The following is a 24,041-nucleotide window of genomic DNA, read 5'->3' on the forward strand; positions in this document are numbered from 1 at the left end:
TCTTGCTTCCGAACTGCTAGGTTGGCAGGAGCTGGAACTAGAGATGGGAGCTCACTCAGTCATGCAGCACTCGGGTCTCGAACTGCTGAACTACTGACCTTCCACAGCCTGCAGTTCAGCGTCTTAACCACTTGAGCCACCGCAGCTCCTTATTAAGTGTATATATGTATATATCCAGATATTTTTATGCATATCTTAACACTTCATTTTTCATAGTCTCCTCTTTCTAAGAATCAAATTAAACACTGAAAGCATATAAGCATCTGTCCTCGTTATCTTATTCCCTTTCTTTACCCGCTTGCCCAAACCGCCGTACAACTTCCTCTTAACTCGTGATCTAAACATGATTACATTCTTCTTTCAGTTATTCAAGACTTCTGTACTTTTTTTTGCTGGATTCCCTCCGTGCATCCTTATTTTATACTTACAGTCTTTCCTCCATGCCTATAAAGGAAAGTTGAACAGGGTTGCCCCCGAAACTGGGTGCTGTAGATGAAGCCTCTGCAAAAAGGAGGAAACCATCCTCCTCAGAGGTCTTGGGGGGGGGGGCACACCCTGGGTCCCACACTCAGAACTCTCAGCATGAGATTTCTGCGGTGGATGCCAATCAATCAAAAGTAGGTTTGCAGCTTACAGAGTTAATGTTTTAAGCATGTTTTTTAATTTTAAGTTAAAAAAACCCATCTTTGTGTTTGTGTCCTTTATAAAGTATATATCTCCGCTTCCTGGCATTACATTTTATGACACTCAGCGGGCCCGTGAGCCTATGGAACTCCTGGCTACTGTTATAGCCTATCACGAGTGTGGCCTGGCCTGGCCCGGCTTGACGAGGTCTCATTTATGTCAGGTCCGGCCCTTGTAACAAATTAGTGACAACCAATGTTCCCCCTAAGCTGTGGAGACTTGTGAGCAAAAATTCTACTTTGTGAGCTACCGGCATTAAAGTTCTGAGTGAGCGATTTGGCTACTGCATTAAGTCAGTGTGCTCTGGAGCCATCCCTTCCTGAGCTGAGAAAAAAAAAATCTGTGCGCCAGAGGCTAAAAAACTGTGAGCTAGCTCACGCTCACTCAGCTTAGAGGGAACACTGGCGACAACCCTGGTCGAGACCCTCCAAAGCTTGGAGGTTAAGACCTTCCTTCTCAAAGAGCTGGAGGCCACCACGCCCTCTGTAGGTGATGGCTTCCCCTCCATGGACTGGAAAGTACGCCAGCTGTTCAGAGAGGAGATATCCCACCCCCCAAAAAAAGAGAAGCCCAGGCAGCTAAAGCAGGGCTCAGAGAACAGCAGCCGGCAGCACGTCTCCACAAACGAGCCCACACAATGCCTTTCTGCCAACTGAACAGAGCTGTCAACCGATCAACGCTCCCCCCCCCCAACATTTTTAAAAGAAAAGAACTTCTCAAAAGGCGCTAAAAAGCCAGAGAGTAACATTTACACACGGCGGTGCCACAACAGGGATGTGTTTTGGGAGGGATCTCGAGAGAAATGGCAGCTTCCTTTCGGCATGAAAAGAAACCGTTTAGCGAAAAGCTGCCAGCCTTTTGTCAGAGAGCCGAAAGAGTCATTTAATAGTGTTTTTATCAAACTCATTAAGTCGGTGATGACGCGCCAACCCTCCTCAAGGTTTTGCGGAGTCTGAACAGCGAGGCTGCCGAGACAGCTTACGGGCAGGCGGTGCCTCGGTACTGCTCTCCCCGGCCAGGCTGTTTGAGCCCCTGTTTTGGAGGCACAGGGAACGAGGGGGCACAGGGACTGGCACAACCTGGCACTGCCACGGAGGGAACAGCATCTTTGGTCACAACGGTATCCAGCCTTTCCACTTCTGCCAACGCAGGTGTAAGACTCAATGGTAGCCAGATCTTTCAGCCTGCAAGCCAGCCCCCTTCCCCCAGCACTTCCGAGGTGGAAACCTAAGAGAAGCCAATGTTGGATCAGGCCAATGGCCCACCCAGTCCAACACTCTGTGTCACACAGTGGCGAAAACCCAGGGGCCACCAGGAGGTCCACCAGCGGGGCCAGGACTCCAGAAGCCCTCCCACTGTGGCCCCCCAAGCACCAAGAAGACAGAGCATCACTGCCCCAGACATAAGAACTTAAGGGAAGCCATGTTGGATTAGGCCAGTGACCCGTCCAGTCCAACACTCTGTGTCACACAGTGGCCAAAACCCAGGGGCCACCAGGAGGTCCACCAGTGGGAAAGCTGGATCTCACGAGTCTTTCCTGCCACTGCCAGCCAGTATGGTGTAGTGGCTACGGCAATATGGGGATCTGGGAGACACAGGTTCGAACCACCACTCTGCCATGCAAGCTTGCTGGGTGGACTTGGGCCGGACACACACTCAGCTTGATCTACCTCACAGGGTCGTTGTGAGGACTGAACGAAGGGGAATAATAGCGGGGAATAATAGCAGGGAGAAATGCGACCTATAAATGAAGCCGATAAATGCAACGAAATGAAAAGGGGTGGGTGGGACACACACAGATCCAGCCTGGAATCTTGTGGCCTTCCTTTTGCTGTTGGAGGCTGTAATGATTCCTTGTTTTGGTGTGTGTGTTTCTTTAAATGTTTAGTGTGACAGCAGTAATGTATGGAGAGTAATAGAGGGAGAGAAGTGTGATGTGATTGGCTGAGAGTGTGGGAGGAGAGGTGTTTATGAGGTGATTCTGTGTCCATGAAGAGATGAGTGTGGAGAGCAAGGCTCCCTCTAAGCTGCGGAGTCTTGTGAGCAAAAATTCTACTTTGTGAGCTGCCGACATTAAAGTTGTGAGCGAGCGGTTTGGCCGCCACAAAAATTAGTTTGTTCCAGAACCCTCCTTCCTGAGCTAAGGCAAAAATGTGGGCTAAAAAACTGTGAGCTAGCTCACACTAACTCGGCTCGGAGGGAACACTGGTGGAGAGTTTTTGTGAGAGTCTGTATGACAGAGGAAGCAGTTGGGAGTTTAGTTAGCCTGTGTGGCTATATGAGCAAGAGAGTTCAGCCTGTGTGGCTATATATATGGAAGAGAGTTTAGACTGAGTGTCCAAACCTGTCAGAGTGGAGTTCTGGTGTACGAGAGACTGTGGGAGGCCGAGCCTTGTCAGTTATATTTTCTTTCTTCAACGACAGTTCAGAATTACCCAGAAACCTATTTCGTTCTTTTATAAACAAATCATTATTTGTATAAACGTATCCCTGCATTCAGAACACTCCTTCCTCAGGACCACATAGTCCTCTGAAGCGCCCAGACACTGGATCACTCTACCAAAATAGAGAGTTGGATTTTTTAAATTCCTGGTGGCAGCAGAAAACCTACTAAGTTCACGTACACGGAGTGTGTTTAAAGGAGGAACAGTCTCCCCGATAAGAGAGGACGCCACAGAGGCGTACAAGGCCACCCCACAACAAAGCCCATTACTGCCGCCCCGACGCTTCCTGCCCCCGGGTACAGACCCTTTCTGCGGACGGTAGCCTTGCATGTCCAGCACAGCCTTCCTTGGAAATGTCCGGAGTAGCTTGAGCACCTGCTGCTTCCAAGACAACAGTCTCTTCTTCTGCGTCTCTGTGAATGCCTGGAGGAGGAGGACAGAAAGAAGGGAATCAGGGAGGGCCTGGATGGGGCAGGCGCTCTCGAGAGTTGGGGGGGATTCCCTGGGGGTGCTAAACCCTCTCCCCCTGCTAGCGCTCACCCCTACCTCATGCATCAGGCATTTCTCTATCAGCTGGAGGTAACTGGTGATGTTCTCCTCGTCCGGCCGGGAGACCAGCAACTGCGTGCACACTGCGGGGGGGGGGGGGGGTCAGTGTCAGAAAATCAAAACAGGACCCACGGTAAGTTCCAATGTTAATGTTTTATATTTGGCACCTGGTGCCCTTGTTGTGAGCCACCCTGAGTCACATGCGGGGAGGGTGGGATAAAAAGGTAATAAATGAATGAATGAATGAAGTAGGAAATACCAAAAGTCAGCAAATACCATGCTCCAGACGATTACAAAGTATCTCAAGTCATCCCCCCCCTTTTTATATGTTATTTTTTCCATATTTCTTACAACTTATTCACAATTATATCAATTATCCTATGGACAGAAATAATAATATATCCAAACACCTAAGTATCGTCTCTTTATATATCACAAAAGATATAGCACAACCAGTGTTCCCTCTAAGCTGTGGAGTCTTCTGAACAAAAATTCTACTTTGTGAGTTACTGGCATTAAAGTTGTGAGAAGGCGATTTGGCTGCTGCACAAATTAGTTTACTCTGAAGCCATTTTCCTGAGCTAAGACAAAAATGTGTGAGCCGGAGGCTAAAAAACTGTGAGCTAGCTCACAACTTTTTAGCCTCCAGCTCACAGATTTTTGCCCTAGCTCAGAAGGAATGGCTTCAGAGCAAACTAATCTATGCAGCAGCCAAATCACTTGCTCACAATTTTAATGCCAGTAGCTCACAAAGTAGAATTTTCGCTCACAATACTCCACAGTTTAGAGGGAACATTGAGTCCCTTTATTAATACCAGTCCTCCTTAATTGTACACAAGTTTTGAGAGAGAGAGAACTCCTTTAAGTCGATTTTGAATTAGTGCTCAGGAGTTGTGATATGTCTTTTATGATATATAAAGAGACGATACTTAGATGTTCGGACATAGGATTATTTCTGTCTATATGATTAATTAATATAATTAGGAATAATCTGTAAGAAATATAGAAAAAATAGTATCTGAAAAAAAGGGGGGGGATTACTTGAGATACTTTGCAATCGTCTGGAGCACGGTATTTGCTGACTTTTGGGGTAAAGTCAGAGGCAGGTTGGAGAGTTGTGCCCGGACCGCAGAGGCAGCAATGCAGAGCGCTTCGGATGCCTCAGAACACGATGTCCCTTCCAAGGGACGGTGGGGGCAGCTTGTCCTTAACGGTTCTTCGCTCACGGAACAGGAGACAGAATTAAAGCAACAGCCGCCGGAGGAAGAATTCAAGGAGCGCTACCCAACCGCTGCTCCAGACACACCGCTGCTCCTCTGTGATGAGAAACAGCAACCTCCAGACTAACAAACTTTACTGTAGCGTAAGCTTTCGAGAAACACAGCTCTCTTCGTCAGATGCATCTGACAAAGAGAGCTGTATTTCTCGAAAGCTTATGCTACGATAAAGAAGAGGAGACTGGATTTATACCCCGCCCGTCACTACCCAAGGGAGTCTCAGAGTGGCTTACAAACTCCTTTCCCTTCCCCTTCCCATCACAGACACCTGGGGCGGTAGGTGGGGCTGAGAGAGCTCTGACAGAAACTGCCCTTATTCAAGAACAGCTCTGAGAGAACTACGGCTTGCCCAAGGTCACACCAGCAGGTGCAAGTGGAGGAGTGGGGAATCAAACCCGGCTCTCCCAGATTAGAGTCCGTGCACTTAACCGCTACACCAACTTTGTTAGTCTTATAGGTGCTATGGGGCTTTTTACTATTTTGCAGCAACAGAGTAACACGGCTAACGCCTCTGGATCTAGCAACTTCCAGGCAACAGAAATTCTGCAAAAGGAGGCGTGCCCCCCCCCCCACACCCATTTTGGTCCGAGGTAAGTGAGCAGTCACGCGTGGCCTAGTAATTCAAGGGCAGCTAAGCTTCTGGATTCTTTGCAAGGACGGGCAAGGTACGAAGAGAACGACAAATATACGGCAGCTCATACAAACAGTTTCAAAGTCTGAAAGCACATGAGCCATACCTCCTAACATGTCAGGAAACCTCGACAGAAACTTCAGCGAGGCCGTGACCCTTCCAATCTCCAGTCTTCCCCAGAATGCCCCACTGTTGAAGATCCAGTCCCGGTTCTCTCTCAGAGGCCCATAACAGGCCTGTGAAATCGGTTCCTCTCACCCACATCCCCAGCCAGAAATGAAGAGTTGTGTATGAAAGCCAGTTATGGCACAGCCAAAGCCCCTCAGCAACAGGGAACAGAGGGGACTCAAACCCACATCTTACAGAGGAAAAGCCGGGGTGGGTGGGTGGTCCAGCAAGGGGGCCCGTGTGATGCTGCCTTCCACTCCACTCCACCCCTTTCCACTTCTTTTCCACCCTACGTTAATGGTTCTGACAGCCACCCGAGAGAAACACTCCTTATGAATGAGAGATCAATTCAGCTTTAAGATATCAATACACAGAAAATGCAGCAAGACAGTTTTCAAGCTATACAAAAGGTTTAAAACAAACAAACAAACAAACAAAACCCCGAAAGCCATGAGAGAAATGGAGAAGTGTGCGTGCACATGAAAGTTTATACCCAGAATAAAACTTTGCGAGTCTTAAAGGTGCCACTGCACTCCAACTTAGTTCTTTGGTGTAGTGGTATAGTGGTTAAGTGCGTGGACTCTGTTCTGGGAGAACCAGGTTTGATTCCCCACTCCTCCACTTGCACCTGCTGGATGACCTTGGGCAAGCTGAAGTTCTGGCACAGCTGTTCTTAAGAGCAGTTTCTGCCAGAGCTCTCTCAGCCCCACCTACCTCACAGGGTGTCTGTTGTGGGGAAGGGGAGGGAAAGGAGTTTGTAAGCCGCTCTGAGACTCCTTCGGGTAGTGAAGGGCGGGGGTATAAATCCAATCTCTTCTTCTCTTCTTCTTCTTTCCCCTGGTACTGCAAAGGTTAGCTTCTTCGGCTGTCCTTATTGGCTCTACAGATTCAACCATTCTGATCCTAAAGCTGTATTAATGAATACGCAGGAAAGTTCCTGCCACAATAAATGAGTCTTCAAGCTGTCCCAAGACCCCTTTCCGGGGTCTACTTGAGCAGGAAACGGCACAGGTACCCAAAACACTGATGGTTCTCTCTCCACGGGGAAGAGGAAACGACGCGGCGCCATCCGGACACAATCCCGCACGGCCAGGATTCACCCCTTAAAGGACTCACCTTTGCCCATCACCCGCGTGAACTGCCCTGCAATGTCTCCCTCGGCGATCGGCGCCGCCCCCGACTCCCCGTCACAAGGAGAGCCCGTCTGGGGCGGGAAGGTGTCCGCGGTGGACTCCTTGTCCTCGGCTCCGTTGCTGGTCTTGGGGCCCCCGCGGGGCTCTGCGGTCAGTGGCTGGCCCTCCTTGGAGGCTGCCGTGGTCTGCAAGGCGTGGAAAGCCTTGATGGGCGTGATGACGATTTGCTGCAGCTCTTGGAGGGCGTTCCACAAGTTGCCACCTTCTAGGATGTCCTGCAGGAGAGGGGAGCGAGAGAGACACCCTGAAGAAGGCTCCCCCTCGGGGAGCTTGAGACTTTTAGCGCACACGCCCGAAAACTCTGGGCATGCTATGGGAAACCCCTAGAAACCCTCAATTTGCCACCGAGGAGGCATTTTCTAACAAAAAGAGAAGAGGCGGATTCCCTAAAGCTGTGTGAGGCCAGAACAAGGCAGAGTCTGAAACCGAGGAGGGCGGCCAAGAGGAAGTTAAATCGCTGCACAGCTCTTGCCAGCACGCTGCTCAAGAGCCGTGCCTACACAGTTTATGCAGTACCAATATATCATAGAATCATAGAGTGTTAGAGTTGGAAGGGACCTTGCAGGTCATCTAGTCCAACCCCCTGCAGGAGTATACAGAGAGCCCTACATACCTACAACATACCTGGAAGTGGGTCGTCCAGCCTCTGCTTGAAAACGTCCAGCGAAGGAGCCTCCACCAGCTCCCAAGGCAGTCTGTCCCACTGCTTGACCACTCTCACACCCCGCGGGGCTCTGCGGTCAGCGGCTGGCCCTCCTTGGAGGTTGCCGTACTCTGCAAGGCGTGGAAAGCCTTGATGGGCGTGATGACGATTTGCTGCAGCTCTTGGAGGGCGTTCCACAAGTTGCCACCTTCTAGGATGTCCTGCAGGAGAGGGGAGCAAGAGAGAGACACCCTGAAGAAGGCTCGGGGAGCTCGAGACTTTTAGTGCACACGCCCGAAAACTCCGGCTCTGGGCACGCTACGGGAAACCCCTAGAAACCCTCAATTTGCCAGCCGAGGGCTGGGCTCCCCTTGCCTCCATCGAGGAGGCATTTTCTAACAAAAAGAGAAGAGGCGGAATTCCCTAAAGCTGCGTGAGGCCGGAACAAGGCAGAGTCTGAAACCGAGGAGGGCTGCCAAGAGGAAGTTAAATCGCTGCACAGGTCTTGCCAGCACGCTGCTTAAGAGCACTGCCTGCATCGTTTATGCTGTACCAATATATCATAGAATCATAGAATGTTAAGAGTTGGAAGGGACCTTGCAGGTCATCTAGTCCAACCCCCTGCAGGAGTATACAGAGAGCCCTACATACCTACAACATACCTGGAAGGTGGTCGTCCAGCCTCTGCTTGAAAACGTCCAGCGAAGGAGCCTCCACCACCTCCCGAGGCAGACTGTTCCACTGCTCAACCACTCTTACAGTTAGGAAGTTTCTCCTGATATTTAGCCGGTATCGACTCCCTTGTCATTCCCACCCATTCGATCTAGTCTTGCAATCCGGGGCAAGAGAGGATACATCTTCTACACGACAGCCCTTCAGATACTTGGAGACTGCGATCATGTCCCCTCTAAGCCTTCTCTTTCCCAGGTTAAACATACCCAACTCTTTCGGCCTTTCCTCCTAAGACTTGGATTCCAACCCTCTCGCCATCCTGGTTGCCCTATTCTGGACACGCTCGAGCTTGTCAACACCCTTCCTAAAATGGGGTGCCCAAAACTGGACACAGGACTCCAGGTGAGGCCTGGCCATCACAGAATAGAGTGGAACGACCACCATCACCATGCCTTCTCGCTCTCCCTGGGAGGCTAGGGAAGGAAAGGGAAGCCCCGCATTGCTGCTTCTGGTCAGTTTCACTCCCCTCCTTGCAGCTGTTAAACTTAACAGCCATTGGTGGGGACTGAAACAGACCAGAAGCTGCAGGGTGGCTTTCCCTTTCTTTCTCCAGCCTCAAGGCTGCGCAGATAGGTGCGCTGGGGGGGTGGAGGTGTCTGGCATCCTCAGGAGGTGGGGCGGAGTGAGTGAGGGGCCACGCCCCCCCAATGCCCCACTGTGGCTACGGGCCTGCTACGTGGTGATGCTGCTCGACCAAACGTGGGACCTTCCGCATGCCAGGCAGAGGCTCTGCCACTGACCCGTGGGCTCTTCCCCCATTAAGGTTCTCGGCAGGGTTCCCTTACCTTCTCCAGAGATTTCAGGACACTCTGCCTTTCCCGCAGCTTCTGGATACTCAAAGCTATTTTGTGCCTTGCTCCTTTGGTCACGTTCTGTGCAGAGAAGACGGGAGCAGCGGGAGAAAGGAAAAAAAGAAAGAAAAGGGTTCAGAGAGAGAGAGAGAGAGAGAGAGAGCCATGAGTGAATGTTCTCACATGAGTTGTGCCCAACACTCCCCCTAAGCTGTGGAGTCTTGTGAGCAAAAATCCTACTTGGCGAGCTCCTAATCCATTAAAGCTGTGAGCGAGCGGTTTGGCTGCTGCATGAATTCGTTTGCCCTGGAGCCCTCCTTCCTGAGCAGAGACAAAAATGTGTGAGCCAGAGGCTAAAAAATAGTGAGCTGGCTCACACTGACTCAGCTTAGAAGGAACACTGGTTGTGCCCTCTTCTCCTCCCCCTCCAGAAATGGCACACAAATACATCCCACAGAGAAGGCATCTGTGTAGGTTCTTGAAAGATGCATGACCATGACTGCCGTGCTGCTTAACAGCATACGCCCCTGAGCTTCTTTTCGTGGGGAAAGTTTCTAGCCCTCCAGGTTGTGCAGAAAACCCCAAAGATGCAGATGTATCGCCTCCCAGCTCGAGGGGCCTGGCACGCAGCGCTCCACAAGTCAGGCGACGCAAACGTTCACGCCGCGTGTCCTCCTCCCCTCTCCCGATTCCACGCACGGGTCCCAGCTAGTCAAGGGACGCCGGGCAAACCTGGCGCTTCCCCCCAACGGCACAGAGGACTGCCTGTTCTAGGCGTGCTGGCCAGTACCTGTGATTCCAGATGCTGCTCTGTCAGGGTCATCATCTCCTCATAGGTCATTTGGGAAAAGAGGGCTGCATATTTGTGGAGGCGAAGGCTCTTCAGCCACGAGGGGACATCTGCGGAGGGGCCGAGAAGGAAGATGAAATCAGGGATGGCCAGTTGCCCCCCACACACACACACACAAGGGAAGAGAGAGGAGAGAGAAGAGAGCGAAGAGCGAGAAGAGAGCAAAGAGAGCGAAGAGAGAGGAGAGAGAGAGAGTTAAGCAAGCTGTTTGAAACCTGAACACTTTCTTTCTTTTTTATATCATCTTTTTATTGATTTTCCAACAAAAGAAAAAGATGAGTGAAATAGAAAATATTGACACAACATGATAATAATAAACACAGCAGAACAAACTTATTCTAATTTCCTTCTATTACTACACTATTAAAAAGGTAAAGGTTTCCCTTGCTCGAAAGCCAGTCGAGTCCGACTCTAGGTGTTGCGGTGCTCATCTCCGTTTCAAAGCCGAAGAGCTGTCCGTAGACATTTCCATGGTCATGTGGCCGGCATTACTAAACACCCAAGGCACACGGAACGCTGTTACCTTCCCACCGAAGTGGTCCCTATTGATCTACTTGCCATTTCTTGCTTTCGAACTGCTAGGTTGGCAGGAGCTGGAACTAGAGACGGGAGCTCACTCCGTCATGCGGCAACTCGGGTCTCGAACTGCTGAACTACCGACCTTCCACAGCCTGCAGTTCACGTCTTAACCACTTGAGCCACCGCAGCTCACTACACTATTTCTCAACTCCTAATTCAAGCATATACAAGCTTTCTAGCAACTACAGAGGAAACAATAAATATAAAACAAGTTACATTCCCATTTTACCTTCCAATTTTCTTAACTAATCCAACCTTACTTTATACACCTAACCTACAGTTCTTTTATTTCAAATACGTTTATCTCTAAACCAAGTTCCATTTTCTCTTTCAATATCTTAGACATTTTCCCTCCTATTTTATCATTTATAGCGTAAATACACCATCAGACTGGAATCTTGAAGAAATATTTAGTCAATATTACGAGATGGAATTATTACCATTACTCCTATAAGGACCGCTATAATCGGTCTCTTAGGCCTATATCATTGTATATATACTCACATTTATTCTTTTCTTACCTATTGCTTCCTGTATATTATTCTTCCCTCTATTTTATTGCTACCAAATACACTGATTTTTTATTCAAAGAATAATACTCCTTGTAAATATCCCAAAAAGTACCAATTTAAAGCAACACAAAATAAGAGTTTCAAATTACAAACAGTAATAACTTACCTTCCTACTAAATTATTATAAAATATTACAATATAAACCTTCTACTATACTTTAGCCAAAAACCATCTCCTTTAACAGAAACAACGCAACCTGAAAACTACTTTCAAGCACAGATGATTAAACAATAGATCTCCCAATCCCAACTGCAGGAAAAGGGGCCGGCCCAAGGGATGTCCGTCTAGCCGCAGCCAGGGCGTTCTCGGCCCCGGCCCCAGCCTGGTGGAACAAGCTCCCCTTTGAGATCGGGGGTCCTGTGGGACTTATTATCATTCCTCAGAGCCTGTAAAACGGAGCTGTTCCGGCAGGCCTTTGGTTGAGGGTAGAGGGCGTCCAATGAAGCCAGCCTCCCTCACTGAAGTCTGTCATCCCTATTCGGCCCAGGTTAAGAAGACCTCTGGATCCAACCACTCCGGATGAAACTGCGCTTGTGGTTATAAACAGTTGTTTTAAATTGTACTACTTAGTTGCTTTAAATATTGTTATGTTTATTAATGTATGTTTTTATCCAATTACGAAGTGATCCGCTCTGAGCCTGCCCGTGGGGAGGGCGGAATACAAATCCAAGTACAGACAGCTTCAAGAGGGGATTGGATAAACATACGGAGCAGAGGTCCACTGGTGGCTAGTGAGAAATGCCGACGCAACCAAAGACAGGCCGACAACGGCTGTTCTTGGCAGAGCTCCCAAATCCCATCACCAGCATTATGCAAGCGAGACAGAACTGGGCCGCACGCAGTTATGGAACTGGCACTGACTGCACAGGTGTTCCTGCCGCAAGGAAGGGAGCGGCTCCCGCCCGCCCAGCGACCCTCCACGGTACCTTTCATGCCACTGCCGTCCTCCTGGAAGGTGTTGCGGCTGCCGGACTGCTCCTCCGTCTGCTCGCTGCCCGAGGAGGCCACGCTGCTCTGGGGCGAGAGGGGGGCGTGTTCCCCGCTGGGGATGAAGGCGGGCCGAGCCGCCATCTCCTCCACGCTCATCCACTCGCCGGGGACCTGCTGGCTGGTGGGGATGAGGGACATGGAGCGCTTCAGCGGGCTGGGGTGGATTTGGCAGGGCAGAGCTGCAAAGAGAGTGAGAGATTGTGAGGATCCGCCCAAGGTGGTCCACGAAGTCACGGGGGAGGGAGGGGGAACAGGACACCTCTCAGGGGCAGGCAGCCTTCAGCAGTCAAGAAGCATTAACGCAGACAGTCTGGTGTAGTGGTTACGTGCACAGACTCGGATCTGGGAGAACCGGGCTTGATTCCCCACTCCTCCTCCTCCTCATGCAGCCGCTGGCGTGGCCTTGGGTTGGTCACAAAGTCCTCTCGGAGCTGTTCTCTCAAGGGCAGTCCTCGAGAGAGCTCTCTCGGCCCCACCTACCTCACAGGCAATGCTCCCTCTAAGCTGTGGGGTCCTGTGAGCAAAAATTCTACTTGGTGAGCTACGGGCATTAAGGTCATGAGCGAGCGATTTTGGCTACCGCGTAAATCAGTTTGCTCTGGAGCCCTCCCTTCCTGAGCGAAGACAAAAATGTGTGTGAGCCGGAGGCTGAAAAACTGTGAGATAGCTCACACTAACCCAGCTTAGAGGGAACACTGCTCACAGGGAGTCTGTCGTGGGGAGGGGAAGGGAGAGGAGTTTGTAAGCCGCTCTGAGACTCCTTCGAGTAGTGAAGGGCGGGGTGTATAAATCCCCCTTCTTCTAGACAAAGAAGAGACTTTGCGGAAAGGGAAAACAAGGGGAGTGCTGAAGTTACAAAGCAAGAGGGAGCAAGCAAAGAAAGCCAGCTCATGCACCAGAAGTTTGTTTATCCAGTGAAGCTGTTCCGAAAGCCTTGGGGTCCCAGGAACCCACATAGGGCAGGGCCTGAAGAACCCCCGCCACACACACATTCACCTGGTCCCCAGGCTCCACGCAGTCGTTCAAACATGACGATAATTTCAAAGAGCGGCTGTGTTGGTCGGCAGTAGAACAGCGAGACTGGAGTCCGGGAGCATCATAAAGACCAATGCGATTTTCAGGGTGTGAGCTCTCAAGAGTCAAACGCTCCCTTCCTCTGACAGAGGGAACTTTGATTCTCAAAAGCGTGTAGCTCTGAATATACTGGCGGTCTCCAAGGTGCTAATGGACTCGAACCTAGCTAATTAAAAACACATTACACAGGGCTGGTGCCCAGAATGCCTAACAGCAACTTCCAAAGATGAGGGGAGACCCTGCAAAGGTAGAATCAACGGACGGCTTCAGGAGGGAATTAGATAAGCATATGGAGCAGAGGTCCATCAGTGTCCATTAGCCACAAGGTATACATAGGGACTCTCAGTCTGGGGCAAGGGATGCTCTGTCTTCTTGGTGCTTGGGGGGGGGGCAACAGCGAGCCCTCAAGAGCCAAACGCTCCCTTCCCCTGACAGAGGGAACTTTGATTCTCAAAAGTGCGTACCTCTGAACATACGGGTGGTCTCCAAGGTGCTAACGGACTCGAACCTAGCTAATTCAAACACGTTACACAGAACTCCCAGCAGCAACTTCCAAAGCTGAGGGGAGACCCTGCAAAGGTAGAATCAACGGACGGCTTCAGGAGGGAATTAGATAAGCATATGGAGCAGAGGTCCATCAGTGTCCATTAGCCACAAGGTATACATAGGGACTCTCAGTCTGGGGCAAGGGATGCTCTGTCTTCTTGGTGCTTGGGGGGGGGGCAACAGTGGGAGGGGCTTCTAGTGTCCTGGCCCCACTCCTGGACCTCCTGATGGAACCTGGTATTTTTGGCCACTGTGTGACACAGAGTGTTGGGCTGGATGGGCCTTTGGCCTGATCCAACATTGGCGTCTCTTATGTTCATTCTGATGGCTATATTTTTTCAGTGGAAGACAGACCCGAGCAACACATACTGAAGAACTCGAGAAACCAATGGGCGAGGAGTTCACTGGCAAACAGCCTACTCCCAGCAGATGCTTCTCAGAAGGTAAAGCTTGCTGCGCGATCCCTTCCAGGAAGAAAAAGAAGGGTTTCATACCCCACTTTTCTCTACCCTGAGTACTCTCCAATCAGCTCGCAGTGGCCTTCCCCTTCCTCTCCCCTCCACAGGCGTCTTGTGAGGTCGGTGGGTCTGGGAGAGTTCTGAGAGAACGGTGACTGGCCCAAGGTCGCCCAGCAGGCTTCAGAGGGAGGAGGAGTGGGGAAGCAAGCTCGGTTCTCCAGGTGAGAGCCTGCTATTAACCAGTATACCACGCCGGCTCTCAGGAAAAGACAGACGCTCACTCCTCCTACCAAATGCAGTGAGCCCCACCCTCTTTCTCATGAGAGGATATCCCATAATGCAACAAACTGAAGCAGGAAGCCTACGAGTGGGACAGAATGGGGAATTGTCTTCTCGCGAGAGAGCTGAGCTGGGGGGGAAAAGTCGTTTGCAATCTCAATACACCTCCCCCCCCCGGAAAAATTCTCTTACAAGCAGTGTTCCCCCTAAGCTGAGTTAGTGTGAGGCTAGCTCACAGTATTTTAGCCGCCGGCTCACACATTTTTTTGTCTGAGCTCAGGAAGGAGGGCTCCAGAGGCAAACTAACTTAGGCAGCAGCCCAACCCCTTTAATGCCGGCAGCTCACAAAGTAGAATTCTTGCTCACAAGACGCCACAAGCTCAGAGGGAACACTGCTTACATGTCGCCATTTTAAGCGCCGCTCCAATCTGACTCAATAAGGCTCATGCAAGCCAACTCCACGGCGGACTGCAGGGAGGGCCGTCCCCTCGAGCAAGCTCTCGGCGTCTCGGGAGAGAAGCCACTAGGGGAAGCCACGCCCAGCATGACCCAGAGGAGGCGAGGCGGACTCCCGCTCACAGGCCAGACTCCCGCCAAACCTTCCCGCACCTGCGTTCGTGCTGCTCCCGATGCTGTTGATGGCCGACGGCACCGACCCGGAGGAGTGGAAGGACATGTGCCCGTTTTCCCGCGGCGGTTTCTCCTGCCAGCCGTGCCCCAGTTCCCCGAGGCCCGCGTCCGCCGAGCCTTGCCACTCGTCCGAGCCCTGGCGCGAGTGGTAGGCCGTGTCGGGCCGGCCCCTGCCCTGGCCGGAGTAGCCGCTGGAGAGGCGCTCCTCGAGGTGGTTGAGCCAGAGAGCCAGGGAGTTGCGGTCATCCAGCGTGGTGGCCGGGTGGATGAGCGCGTAGGAGAGGAGCTGCCGGCTCTCCTCGATGAACAGGTTGCTCTCGATGGAGTACGCCAGCACCTTCTGCAAGAGCTTCATGTACTCCGACTTGGCGTCGGTGTTGCCGGGCTGGAGGAGGGGCAGGTGGGAGAGGAGCAGGGAGACCACTTTGTCCTTGGGTTCCTGGTGCCACTGGCTGATGATGGCTGTTGGGGGGAGGAAAGACATTCACCAAAGTTAGGGACGGGCCCAGCGCCCACGGGTGGCTAGAGCCTCGTTCAGACCTCAAAACCTCTATTCCCCTCTGCACGGGACCGAGGTCTGCCGCGCCAAGACACCCTTAAATTAAGAATCAGATATCTCTTTCCTGGAATAACAGCAACAAAGAAAAAGAAATGGGGTCCCCTGATCGGAGCCGCTTACGGTCTAAACATGGACAAAATGAGAACGAATGAGAGATTCCTTTCCCCTGTGAAAGTCTGTGTTTATCACACTTCAGCTTGGATGGGACCAGTTGGGGACAGTGCGCAGGGTCACACGGGCGTCGGTACAGCTCACAGAAACAGAGCTGGAAGGGAACTCACAGCTCAACCCCCCTGCACCACCCAGGAAACTCACAGCACCCTCCCACCCCTCCAGTGACCCCTGCTCTGTGCCCAGAAGATGGCAAAAAACCCTCCAGGATCCCTGGGACTGTCTGGCCTGGGAGAAAATTGCTTCCTGACCCCAAAGAGGTGGTCAGCATTACCCTGGTTATGTAGGAAAGGGCCATGAGAACTAAGCACTGAGGCAACCCTCCCTCCTCGTGATCTGCCTGAGTTCACAGGATCAGCATGGCTGTCAGATGACCATCTGGCCTCTGCTTCAAAACCTCCAAAGAAGGAGAGCCCGCCCACCTCCCGAGGAAGCCCGTCCCACTGAGGAACCGCTGTCAAAACCTCCAGGATTGCTTCCTGACCGCCAAAGTGGCAATCGGCATTTCCCCGGGCGTCTAAAAAAGGGCAACAAGAACTGAGCACCGGCTCATCCCTTCCTGCCCTCCGTCTCGTGATCTGCTGAAGTTCACGGGATCCGCATGGCTGTCCGATGGCCACCTAGGCTCTGCTTGAACACCTCCCAAGGAGAGCCCACCACCTCCCGAGGAAGCCTGTTCCACTGAGGAATCGCTCTAACTGCCAGGAAGGTCTTCCTCACGTTTAGCCGAAACCCCTTCTGATTTAATTTCCAACCCACTGGTTCTGGTCCGACCTTCTGGGGCAACAGAAAACAACTCCACCCCATCCTCTCTATGACAGCCCTTCAAATACTTGAAGATGGTAATCATACCACCTCTCGGTCATCTCCTCTCCAGGCTAGACATACCCAGCTCCTTCAACCTTTCCTCACCAGACTTGTTCAAAGAGCGTTGGTGAGTTGTGAAAGATATATAGTTTCCCCGGTGGGTTTTCTCTATCAGTATGAACACCACACGCTCTCTTGGTTCTAATCCAGTTTAGGCACATTCTGAGAGGGGAGGGTGCAGCACCGGCATTCACATGTTTGAAAAATCACAATTGTTAAGCCACGTAACAAGAACACACCCCGAGTCCATTAACCAGGGTCATGTGAAACCGCCACACGCTCATGCCAATCTGTACTAAATCCAGCTCCCCCAAGACACTATCTGTGCATGCAAGAGATGCACGGCTGTACTTCAAGACCGCATCATGGGCCAGACGAGCAATGCTTCCTTCTCGAGGGTGACAAGTCAGTACCACCAGGCACATTCTGAGAGGGGAGGGTGCGGCGCCGGCATTCACACGTTTGAAAAATCACAAGAGTTAAGCCACGTAACAAGAACACACCCCCGAGTCCATTAACCAGGGTCATGTGAAACCGCCACACGCTCATGCCAATCTGTACTAAATCCAGTTTCCCCAAGACACTATCTGTGCATGCAAGAGATGCACGGCTGTACTTCAAGACCGCATCATGGGCCAGACGAGCAATGCTTCCTTCTCGAGGGTGACAAGTCAGTACCACGTGATGCGGCGCAGGGATGCCCAGGGCTAAACAAAAGACCTTTGGGATCAGCGATGGGAAGGGACTTCAGGAAGTTTGTGTTCCTATCCCGACCTCTAAGAGGCCTCTGAAAAAAGGAGCCGATTTGACTCCCTTGTCTCTTACCTCGAGACGCTGTGGTTACAGACAGCTGCAAGGGTGTTTTTCCCCTCCCAAATAAAGCAAGACGATTGGATTTGCCAGCTCTACAAGCCAACGGCTTCAGACATGCCCTGCTCAAGGGACGCGAGCTGGGAAGGGACGTCAGGAAGTTTGTGCTCCTATCCCGACCTCGAAGATGCCTCTGAAAAAAGGAGCCAATTTGACTCCCTTGTCTCTTACCTCGAGACGCTGTGGTTACAGACAGCTGGCAAGGGTGCTTTTCCCCTCCCAAATAAAGCAAGAAGATTGGATTTGCCAGCTCTACAAGCCAACGGCTTCAGACATGCCCTGCTCAAGGGACGGAGACTAATTAAGGTGGGGGGTGGTGGACATTTGTACAGATTAGTAGAATCCAGCTGAACTTGTAGGGACACTGGGCACTTCTCAGCCGATGCGCCCACAGGCATGCACTGCATTCTCCAATTTGCAAGCGCTGGTCGTTGCCGGCTTCTTTGGCCACCAGTCAGGAGCAAACCAGAAAGACTGCTTCAGATTTGGCATAAACCTCAACGTGAACCCAGACAAAGGAACACGTCTGTCACACAGACGCTATCGGAGCCCGGACAGTCAGAAGCTGAATAGGACGCGAAAGCCGACGGCCATCTGCGTTTATACAATTATGAACAGGGACAGAGGAACTTCTCCTAATACTAGAATTTGGGGTCACCCAGTGAAGCTGAAAGGCAGTGGAGGACTGGCAGAACCTCTGACCGGTTAGTGACTAGGGAGGCAAGCAACAGGGGAGGCCTTCACATCCTGCTTGGGGGCTTTGTGGAAATCTTTTTTGCCCCCCATTGGAAACAAGACGCTGGGCCAGGCAGACTGCATCTCCTTGAGTCCTAAAAAACAGACGGGCAGCTAATGATCCAATCATCGCTGTGGCAAAATATTATTTTATCCTATAGATCAGGCGGGCACCTTTGGAATTCTGACACAAAGTGGCGGGCACCGCGACGGAACAGCCACCACGAGGAACACTGCCACGCACAGAGGAAGCCCAACCGCGGGAGCAATTTTAAAAAGCACACTGGGAAAGAGACGTGGGAGATATTATTTTAATCTGCACGGACAATCCGCTCTCTAGGGGCCAACCAGAAGCCCTTGCTACGTAGGCGCCCCCACTTGGCCCTGACCGAAAAACACCAGGAGGGTTTCCAGGAAAGGTGTTGGCAGACACAACTGTGCCCACGGGCACCCTGTTGGGGAACCCTGCTCTAGATCGTGTGTCTATTATTTGATGGTCATGTGTTCATAGAACTCCAGCAGCGCCGGCACCGTCCACTCACAGATTCCTTCACCACAGACCAGACAACCGAGGGAGAAAGGCGGTATATGCAGCCTGTTCACCCAGACACACCCTGAAGCGATGGGAGTTCGGCTCGAGCTCTAAAGCCTCAGGGATCCACCGGACGCTCACTCACCTGCATTGTTGGCCTCGGACTCAAGGACGTGGATCTCGGTGCAGTCCGACAGCGAGTGCTCCAGGCACAGCTGCAGGAAGCGGGCTTGGGTGCGGGAGATCCGCTTGAGGAGCGACAGCAGGGCGACCGTCTGCTCGCATTCGTTCCAGCCTTTGAACCAGCCGGCGAGAATGCCCACCTGGTCCCGGAACATCATGGTGGCCGGCACCCTCAGGCTCCGCGGCGACTCACCCGAGACAGGGGTCAGGGGAAGCGGGGAAGGGCCCCCTCACATGGTTCCAGCTTCACGCCCAGGGGGTTCAGCACACGGTTGAGAAGCTCGGCACCGGTTTCCCCCTTCGCCGGAGGACAGGATGGCATGGAAAGAGAGGCTTCGCTGGGGCAAAGTTATCAGACTCTACATAGGCCCCCTGGGGTTGTGCTTTCTCTGCAGGCAGCTTCAGATCCCCCTGGAAGAAAGAGAGCAGAGCGTGAGCGTCTCCCGCGTCTCAGAACCAGTTTGGCTGTCGTGGTGAAGTGCGCGGACTCTAATCTGGGAGAACCGGGTTTGACTCCCCACTCCTCCACTTGCACCTGCTGATGTGACCTTGGGTCAGTCACAAGCTCTGGCACAGCTGTCCTTGAAAAAGAGCAGTTTCTGTCAAGAGCTCTCTCAGCCCCACCCACCTCACAGGGTGTCTGTTGTGGGGAGGGGGAGGGAAAGGAGTTTGTAAGCCGCTCTGAGACTCCCTTGGGTAGTGAAGGGCGGGGTATAAATCCAATCTCCTCCTCCTCAGTCTACGCCCGCGACCTTGCACGGCCCACACCGCCACACTCGGGAAGGACGGCCGTTCGAGGACCGAGGCCTGCCCTGCGGGGCTTGGGAGTCTTACAGCTGGCTGCCTGTCCTCTCCAGCAACCAACCACCCCAGCTTCCCGGCCTCCCACCGGGTGTCTGAACAGCTCCTGGGGCTCTCCCGGGACGTTTGGCTGCACTGCCCAGACTGCCGTTGGGCAGCACTTCCAGGAAAGGAGCTCTTCGCTTCGGGCAGTGACACCGGAATGCCCGACAATTAGAAGCCGTCAGCTGCTGGGAGGTGACGGGTGAGATGGAAGGCCGACACCCGGAGTGGAGCCCCTGTGACCGACGGCTCCAGCTTCTCAAAGACAATATGCAATAAGAGAATCACAGCTCCAAAGACAAAAGGGGAAAGCAAGCAGTATGTAAGCGCTATACAGAATCAATGCTCAAAACTCATGGGAAAAAAACTTCATAGTGCTGTAAATGACAAAGATACAGAGGAGGAGGAAAGGAGGTCCAAAAAAGTGCAGGCTGACAAAGTTTCCCGGGGGGAAAAATTAGTTTCGACCGGCTTCATCTGGACAGGACCTCATGAAACAGCAAGATATCTTTCTAAGCTTCATTCATCATAAAGCATGACACTGAAGATCGTATCGCTTCATAAAACTCTCACCGTATGCTTTAGTGCTATATTCTACAGTTGCAGTGAAATATTCCAAAGAGACATTCAGAAAGCACATTCAGAAAGGAGGGCAAAAGCTTTTGCCCTACTTTCTGAACGTCTCTTTGGAATGTCCATCAATGAATCTTGGAAGACATTGCTTTTTCATGAGGTCCCGTTCAGATGAAACCAGTCGAAAGGAATCTGTATTCCGGAAAACGTCCGTCAACCTGCACTTTTTTTGGCCCTCCTTTCCTCCTCCTTTGTATCACTGTCATTTATGCACGGTTTGATATCAGCCCTATAAAGTTTTTTATTATTTATTTATTCAATTTATACCCTGCCCTCCCCGCAAGCACCAGTTGCCAATAAAACCATATAAAACAGCACTAAACAAATAGAACCATAAAATCTAAAGACGCTATGGGTTATCCTTACAGTGGGCGTGCTACAGATGTCTCCAACAGCTGAGTTCTGGCTCAGTGCCGTCCTGAGTCACTCGATCGAATGAGCCAGATGTTAGAGCTGAGGGCCGGGCTCGTTGATGGTGATAGCGGGGGCGGCTCCTAGTTGAAGGCCTGGTGGAAGAGCTCCGTCTTGCAGGCCCTGCGGAACTGTAAAAGATCCCGCAGGGCCCTGATCTCTTCTGGGAGCTCGTTCCACCAGTATGGAGCCGCCACTGAAAAGGCCCCGGCCCTCGTCGCAGCGAGCCTGGCATCCTTGGGGCCAGGGAGGGTCAACTGGTTCTGTGACCCCGACCACAGTGCTCTCTGGGGTATATGTGGGGAAAGGCGGTCCCCTCAGGTATGTCGGACCCTGGCCATATAGGGCTTTAAAGGCGAGCACCAGCACCTTGAAGCACATTCAGTATGCTATTAGCAGCCAGTGCAGGGTCTTCAGCACAGGCTGGATGTGCATCTATCTAGGTATGCACATGAGCACCCTGGGTGCGACACTCTGCACTAGCTGAAGCTTCCGAATTTGCGAAAAGGGCAGCCCCATGTAGAGAGCGTTACAGTAGTCCAGTTCCCATGTGTTCTGAGCATTGATTCTGTATAGCACTTGCATACAGCTTGCTGTTTCTTTTCTATTTGGAGCTCCAGCTTCTCAGCATTCAGCAAAGCCCGACGGAGGCCAGGGCACTTGTGGAAGCGTCTATCATGGTATAGAGACAAGGTGTCTCAGCAGCTGCCTTTTAAGATGCAGGGCTTCGAGTGTCGGACTAGGAGACCCAGGTTCAAATCCCCACTCTGCCGTGGAGGCTTTGCCGGGTGACCTCTGGCCAGCCGCTCTCTCTCTCTCTCAGCCGAACCTACCTCACAGGGTTGTGGTGAGAATTAAACTGAGGAGAGGAGAATGGTGTAAGCCGCTCTGGGTCCCCACTGGGGTAAAAGGCGGGGTACAGATGAAGCAAATGAACTCAAAATATAGAGAAAGAGCCTGGCCATGCAGGCAATGGCGAAAGCTCCTCACAATCGATACTCCTCACAAAAAAATTCTACTTTGTGAGCTCCTGGCATTAAAGTTGTGAGCAAGCGATTTGGCTACTGCACAAATCAGTGTGCTCTGGAGCCCTCCTCCCTGAGCGGAGACAAAAATGTGTGAGAGCCAGAGGCTAAAAAACTGTGAGCTAGCTCACATTAACTCAGCTTAGAGGGAACACTGCTCACAATGCCTGAAAAGGGAAGAGCGCCAAGGCAGAAGCGTGAACAGCAAATGCATCTTCTCTCAGCAAGGCAAGCGCGCCCCCCACCCCCAGACTGTTTATTGTGATGGATCTGAACTGTAAACCGCTTTGAGAACCGATCTGGTTCAAAAACCAGACCTTAAATACACTAGGTTACTAAATAAGCTTTAGCAAAAAGAACAGCCCAAGTTGAGAAACAGACCGTTCAGGCGTCAGCTAGAACGCCAGACTGCCTTTGCCGATCCTCACCAGGCTGAGTTTTAAACGACAAAATATGAGCAGTAAAGGCATATTTGGGAAGCCCACGGTGTTTTAACTACCATTTTAATTATCCCGCCCTAACCCAGAAATGCCATCTTGGGGCCAGGCGTGCAGAGCAGTTTAGTTGTGTTTAGCAAATTCCTTAGGACACTTTTCATCCCGGTACGGCTCTCAGAGGAGAGTTTATTAAATACCCTGACCTGGACGGCCCAGGCTAACCAGATCTCCTCATTTCTCGGAAGCTAAGCAGGGTCGGTCCTGATTAGTCCTTGGATGGGAGACCGCCAGTCCAGGGTCGCTACACCGAAGGCAGGCAATGGCAAACTACCTCTGAATGTTTCTTGCCTTGACCTGCATGGCCCAGGCTAACCCAATCTTGCCAGATCTCAGAAGTTAAGCAGGGTTGCCCTCAAATGAACTGGCCCCCAGGTTCTTTTTGAGGGCAACAAGGACAAAATCTGTCATGGGCAGTAGTAAAGGTAAAGGTGCCCTTCCTCGAAAGCCAGTCGAGTCCGACTCTAGGGAGGCGGTGCTCATCTCCGTTTCAAAGCCGAAGAGCCAGCGCTGTCTGAAGACGTTTCCATGGTCTTGTGGCCGGCATGACTAAACACCAAGGTGCACGGAACGCTGTTACCTTCCCACTGAAGTGGTACCTATTTATCCACTTGCAATTTCTTGCTTTCGAACTGCTAGGTTGGCAGGAGCTGGAACTAGAGACAGGAGCTCACTCCGTCATGCGGCACACTCGGGTCTCGAACTGCTGAACTACTGACCTTCCACAGCCTGCAGTTCAGTGTGTTAACCACTTGAGCCACCGCAGCTCCTGCATAATAATCGCTCCTTAACCTCTCCCTTCCCCTGTATCTCCCTTGCACAGTTTTTAGATTTAGAGGGAATTTAGAGACTGCCGGTCCTTCTGCCTTGATTCTCTCGGAATCCAGAATGTGACTACAAGACAGGGAAGATGAGGATGTGGGTACCGATGTTCCCTCTAAGCTGCGTTGTTTTCTGAGCAAAAATTCTCCTTTGTGAGCAACTGGCATTAAAGTTGTGAGCCGGGCGATTTGGATACTGCATAAATTAGTTTGCTCTGGAGCCATCCTTCCTGAGCTAAGACAGAAATTTGTGAGCCGGAGGCTAAAAAACTGTGAGCTAGCTCACACTCACTCAGCTTAGAGGGAACATTGGTGGGTACTGCTGGACGCTATCTCTCCCTGCCCATCAGCACAGGGGGAAATCCATCAAGGAAAACGCACCAGCTGTAACAGTCCACCGTACAATGGCATGGGGATAAACAGCTGTCTCCTCTCCGGACGGAGCTGGAAGAGAAGCAGTTCTTAAAAACCATGTTGCTGTTAGATCCTTAAGTAAAAGAACGAGCACCTGCCTCAGAGGGGAAAAAGAGAGAGAGAGACTGAGGAAGCGCCTGTCTGGGTGCCTGGATTCTCCGGACACTATCATTACAGCCAACCGAAGCAGGCACATTCCCCAAAAGAAAACAGCATGGAGAAGTCCCGAGGAGCATCAGCAACCAGGCAGCTGGCTCTAATTATGCCTCAGAAAGAGAGGAGGGAATGCTTTCTGGAGCCACATGTGTTCGAAGGAAGGCTAGACAAGCTCTGCTCCACAGGTGTGGATCAGCAGAACAGTGCTAGTGGCTGGGAGAGAAAGAAACATGGAGA

The 24,041-nt window shown here is 51.7% G+C and overlaps 1 protein-coding gene across 1 annotated transcript in view; it reads right to left on the minus strand.

Moving 5' to 3' along the window:
• Window positions 1-24,041, minus strand: part of SAMD4B (sterile alpha motif domain containing 4B) — a gene marked incomplete at its 3' end in the record, with an annotated part of 36,143 nt that overhangs the window by 3,409 nt on the left and 8,693 nt on the right. The window contains exons 2-9 of the mRNA XM_015407161.1: window positions 18,970-19,418; window positions 15,070-15,552; window positions 12,040-12,282; window positions 9,903-10,012; window positions 9,107-9,193; window positions 6,870-7,161; window positions 3,675-3,760; window positions 3,433-3,551 (exon numbers count right to left, since the gene is read on the minus strand). Of these exons, the coding sequence (XP_015262647.1) occupies window positions 3,433-3,551; window positions 3,675-3,760; window positions 6,870-7,161; window positions 9,107-9,193; window positions 9,903-10,012; window positions 12,040-12,282; window positions 15,070-15,552; window positions 18,970-19,165 (1,616 nt within the window). The remainder of the gene's footprint in view (window positions 1-3,432; window positions 3,552-3,674; window positions 3,761-6,869; window positions 7,162-9,106; window positions 9,194-9,902; window positions 10,013-12,039; window positions 12,283-15,069; window positions 15,553-18,969; window positions 19,419-24,041) is intronic.

Source organism: Gekko japonicus, unplaced genomic scaffold (genome assembly GCF_001447785.1).
Source record: "Gekko japonicus isolate JY-2015 unplaced genomic scaffold, Gekko_japonicus_V1.1 scaffold3944, whole genome shotgun sequence".
Lineage (NCBI taxonomy): Eukaryota > Metazoa > Chordata > Lepidosauria > Squamata > Gekkonidae > Gekko > Gekko japonicus.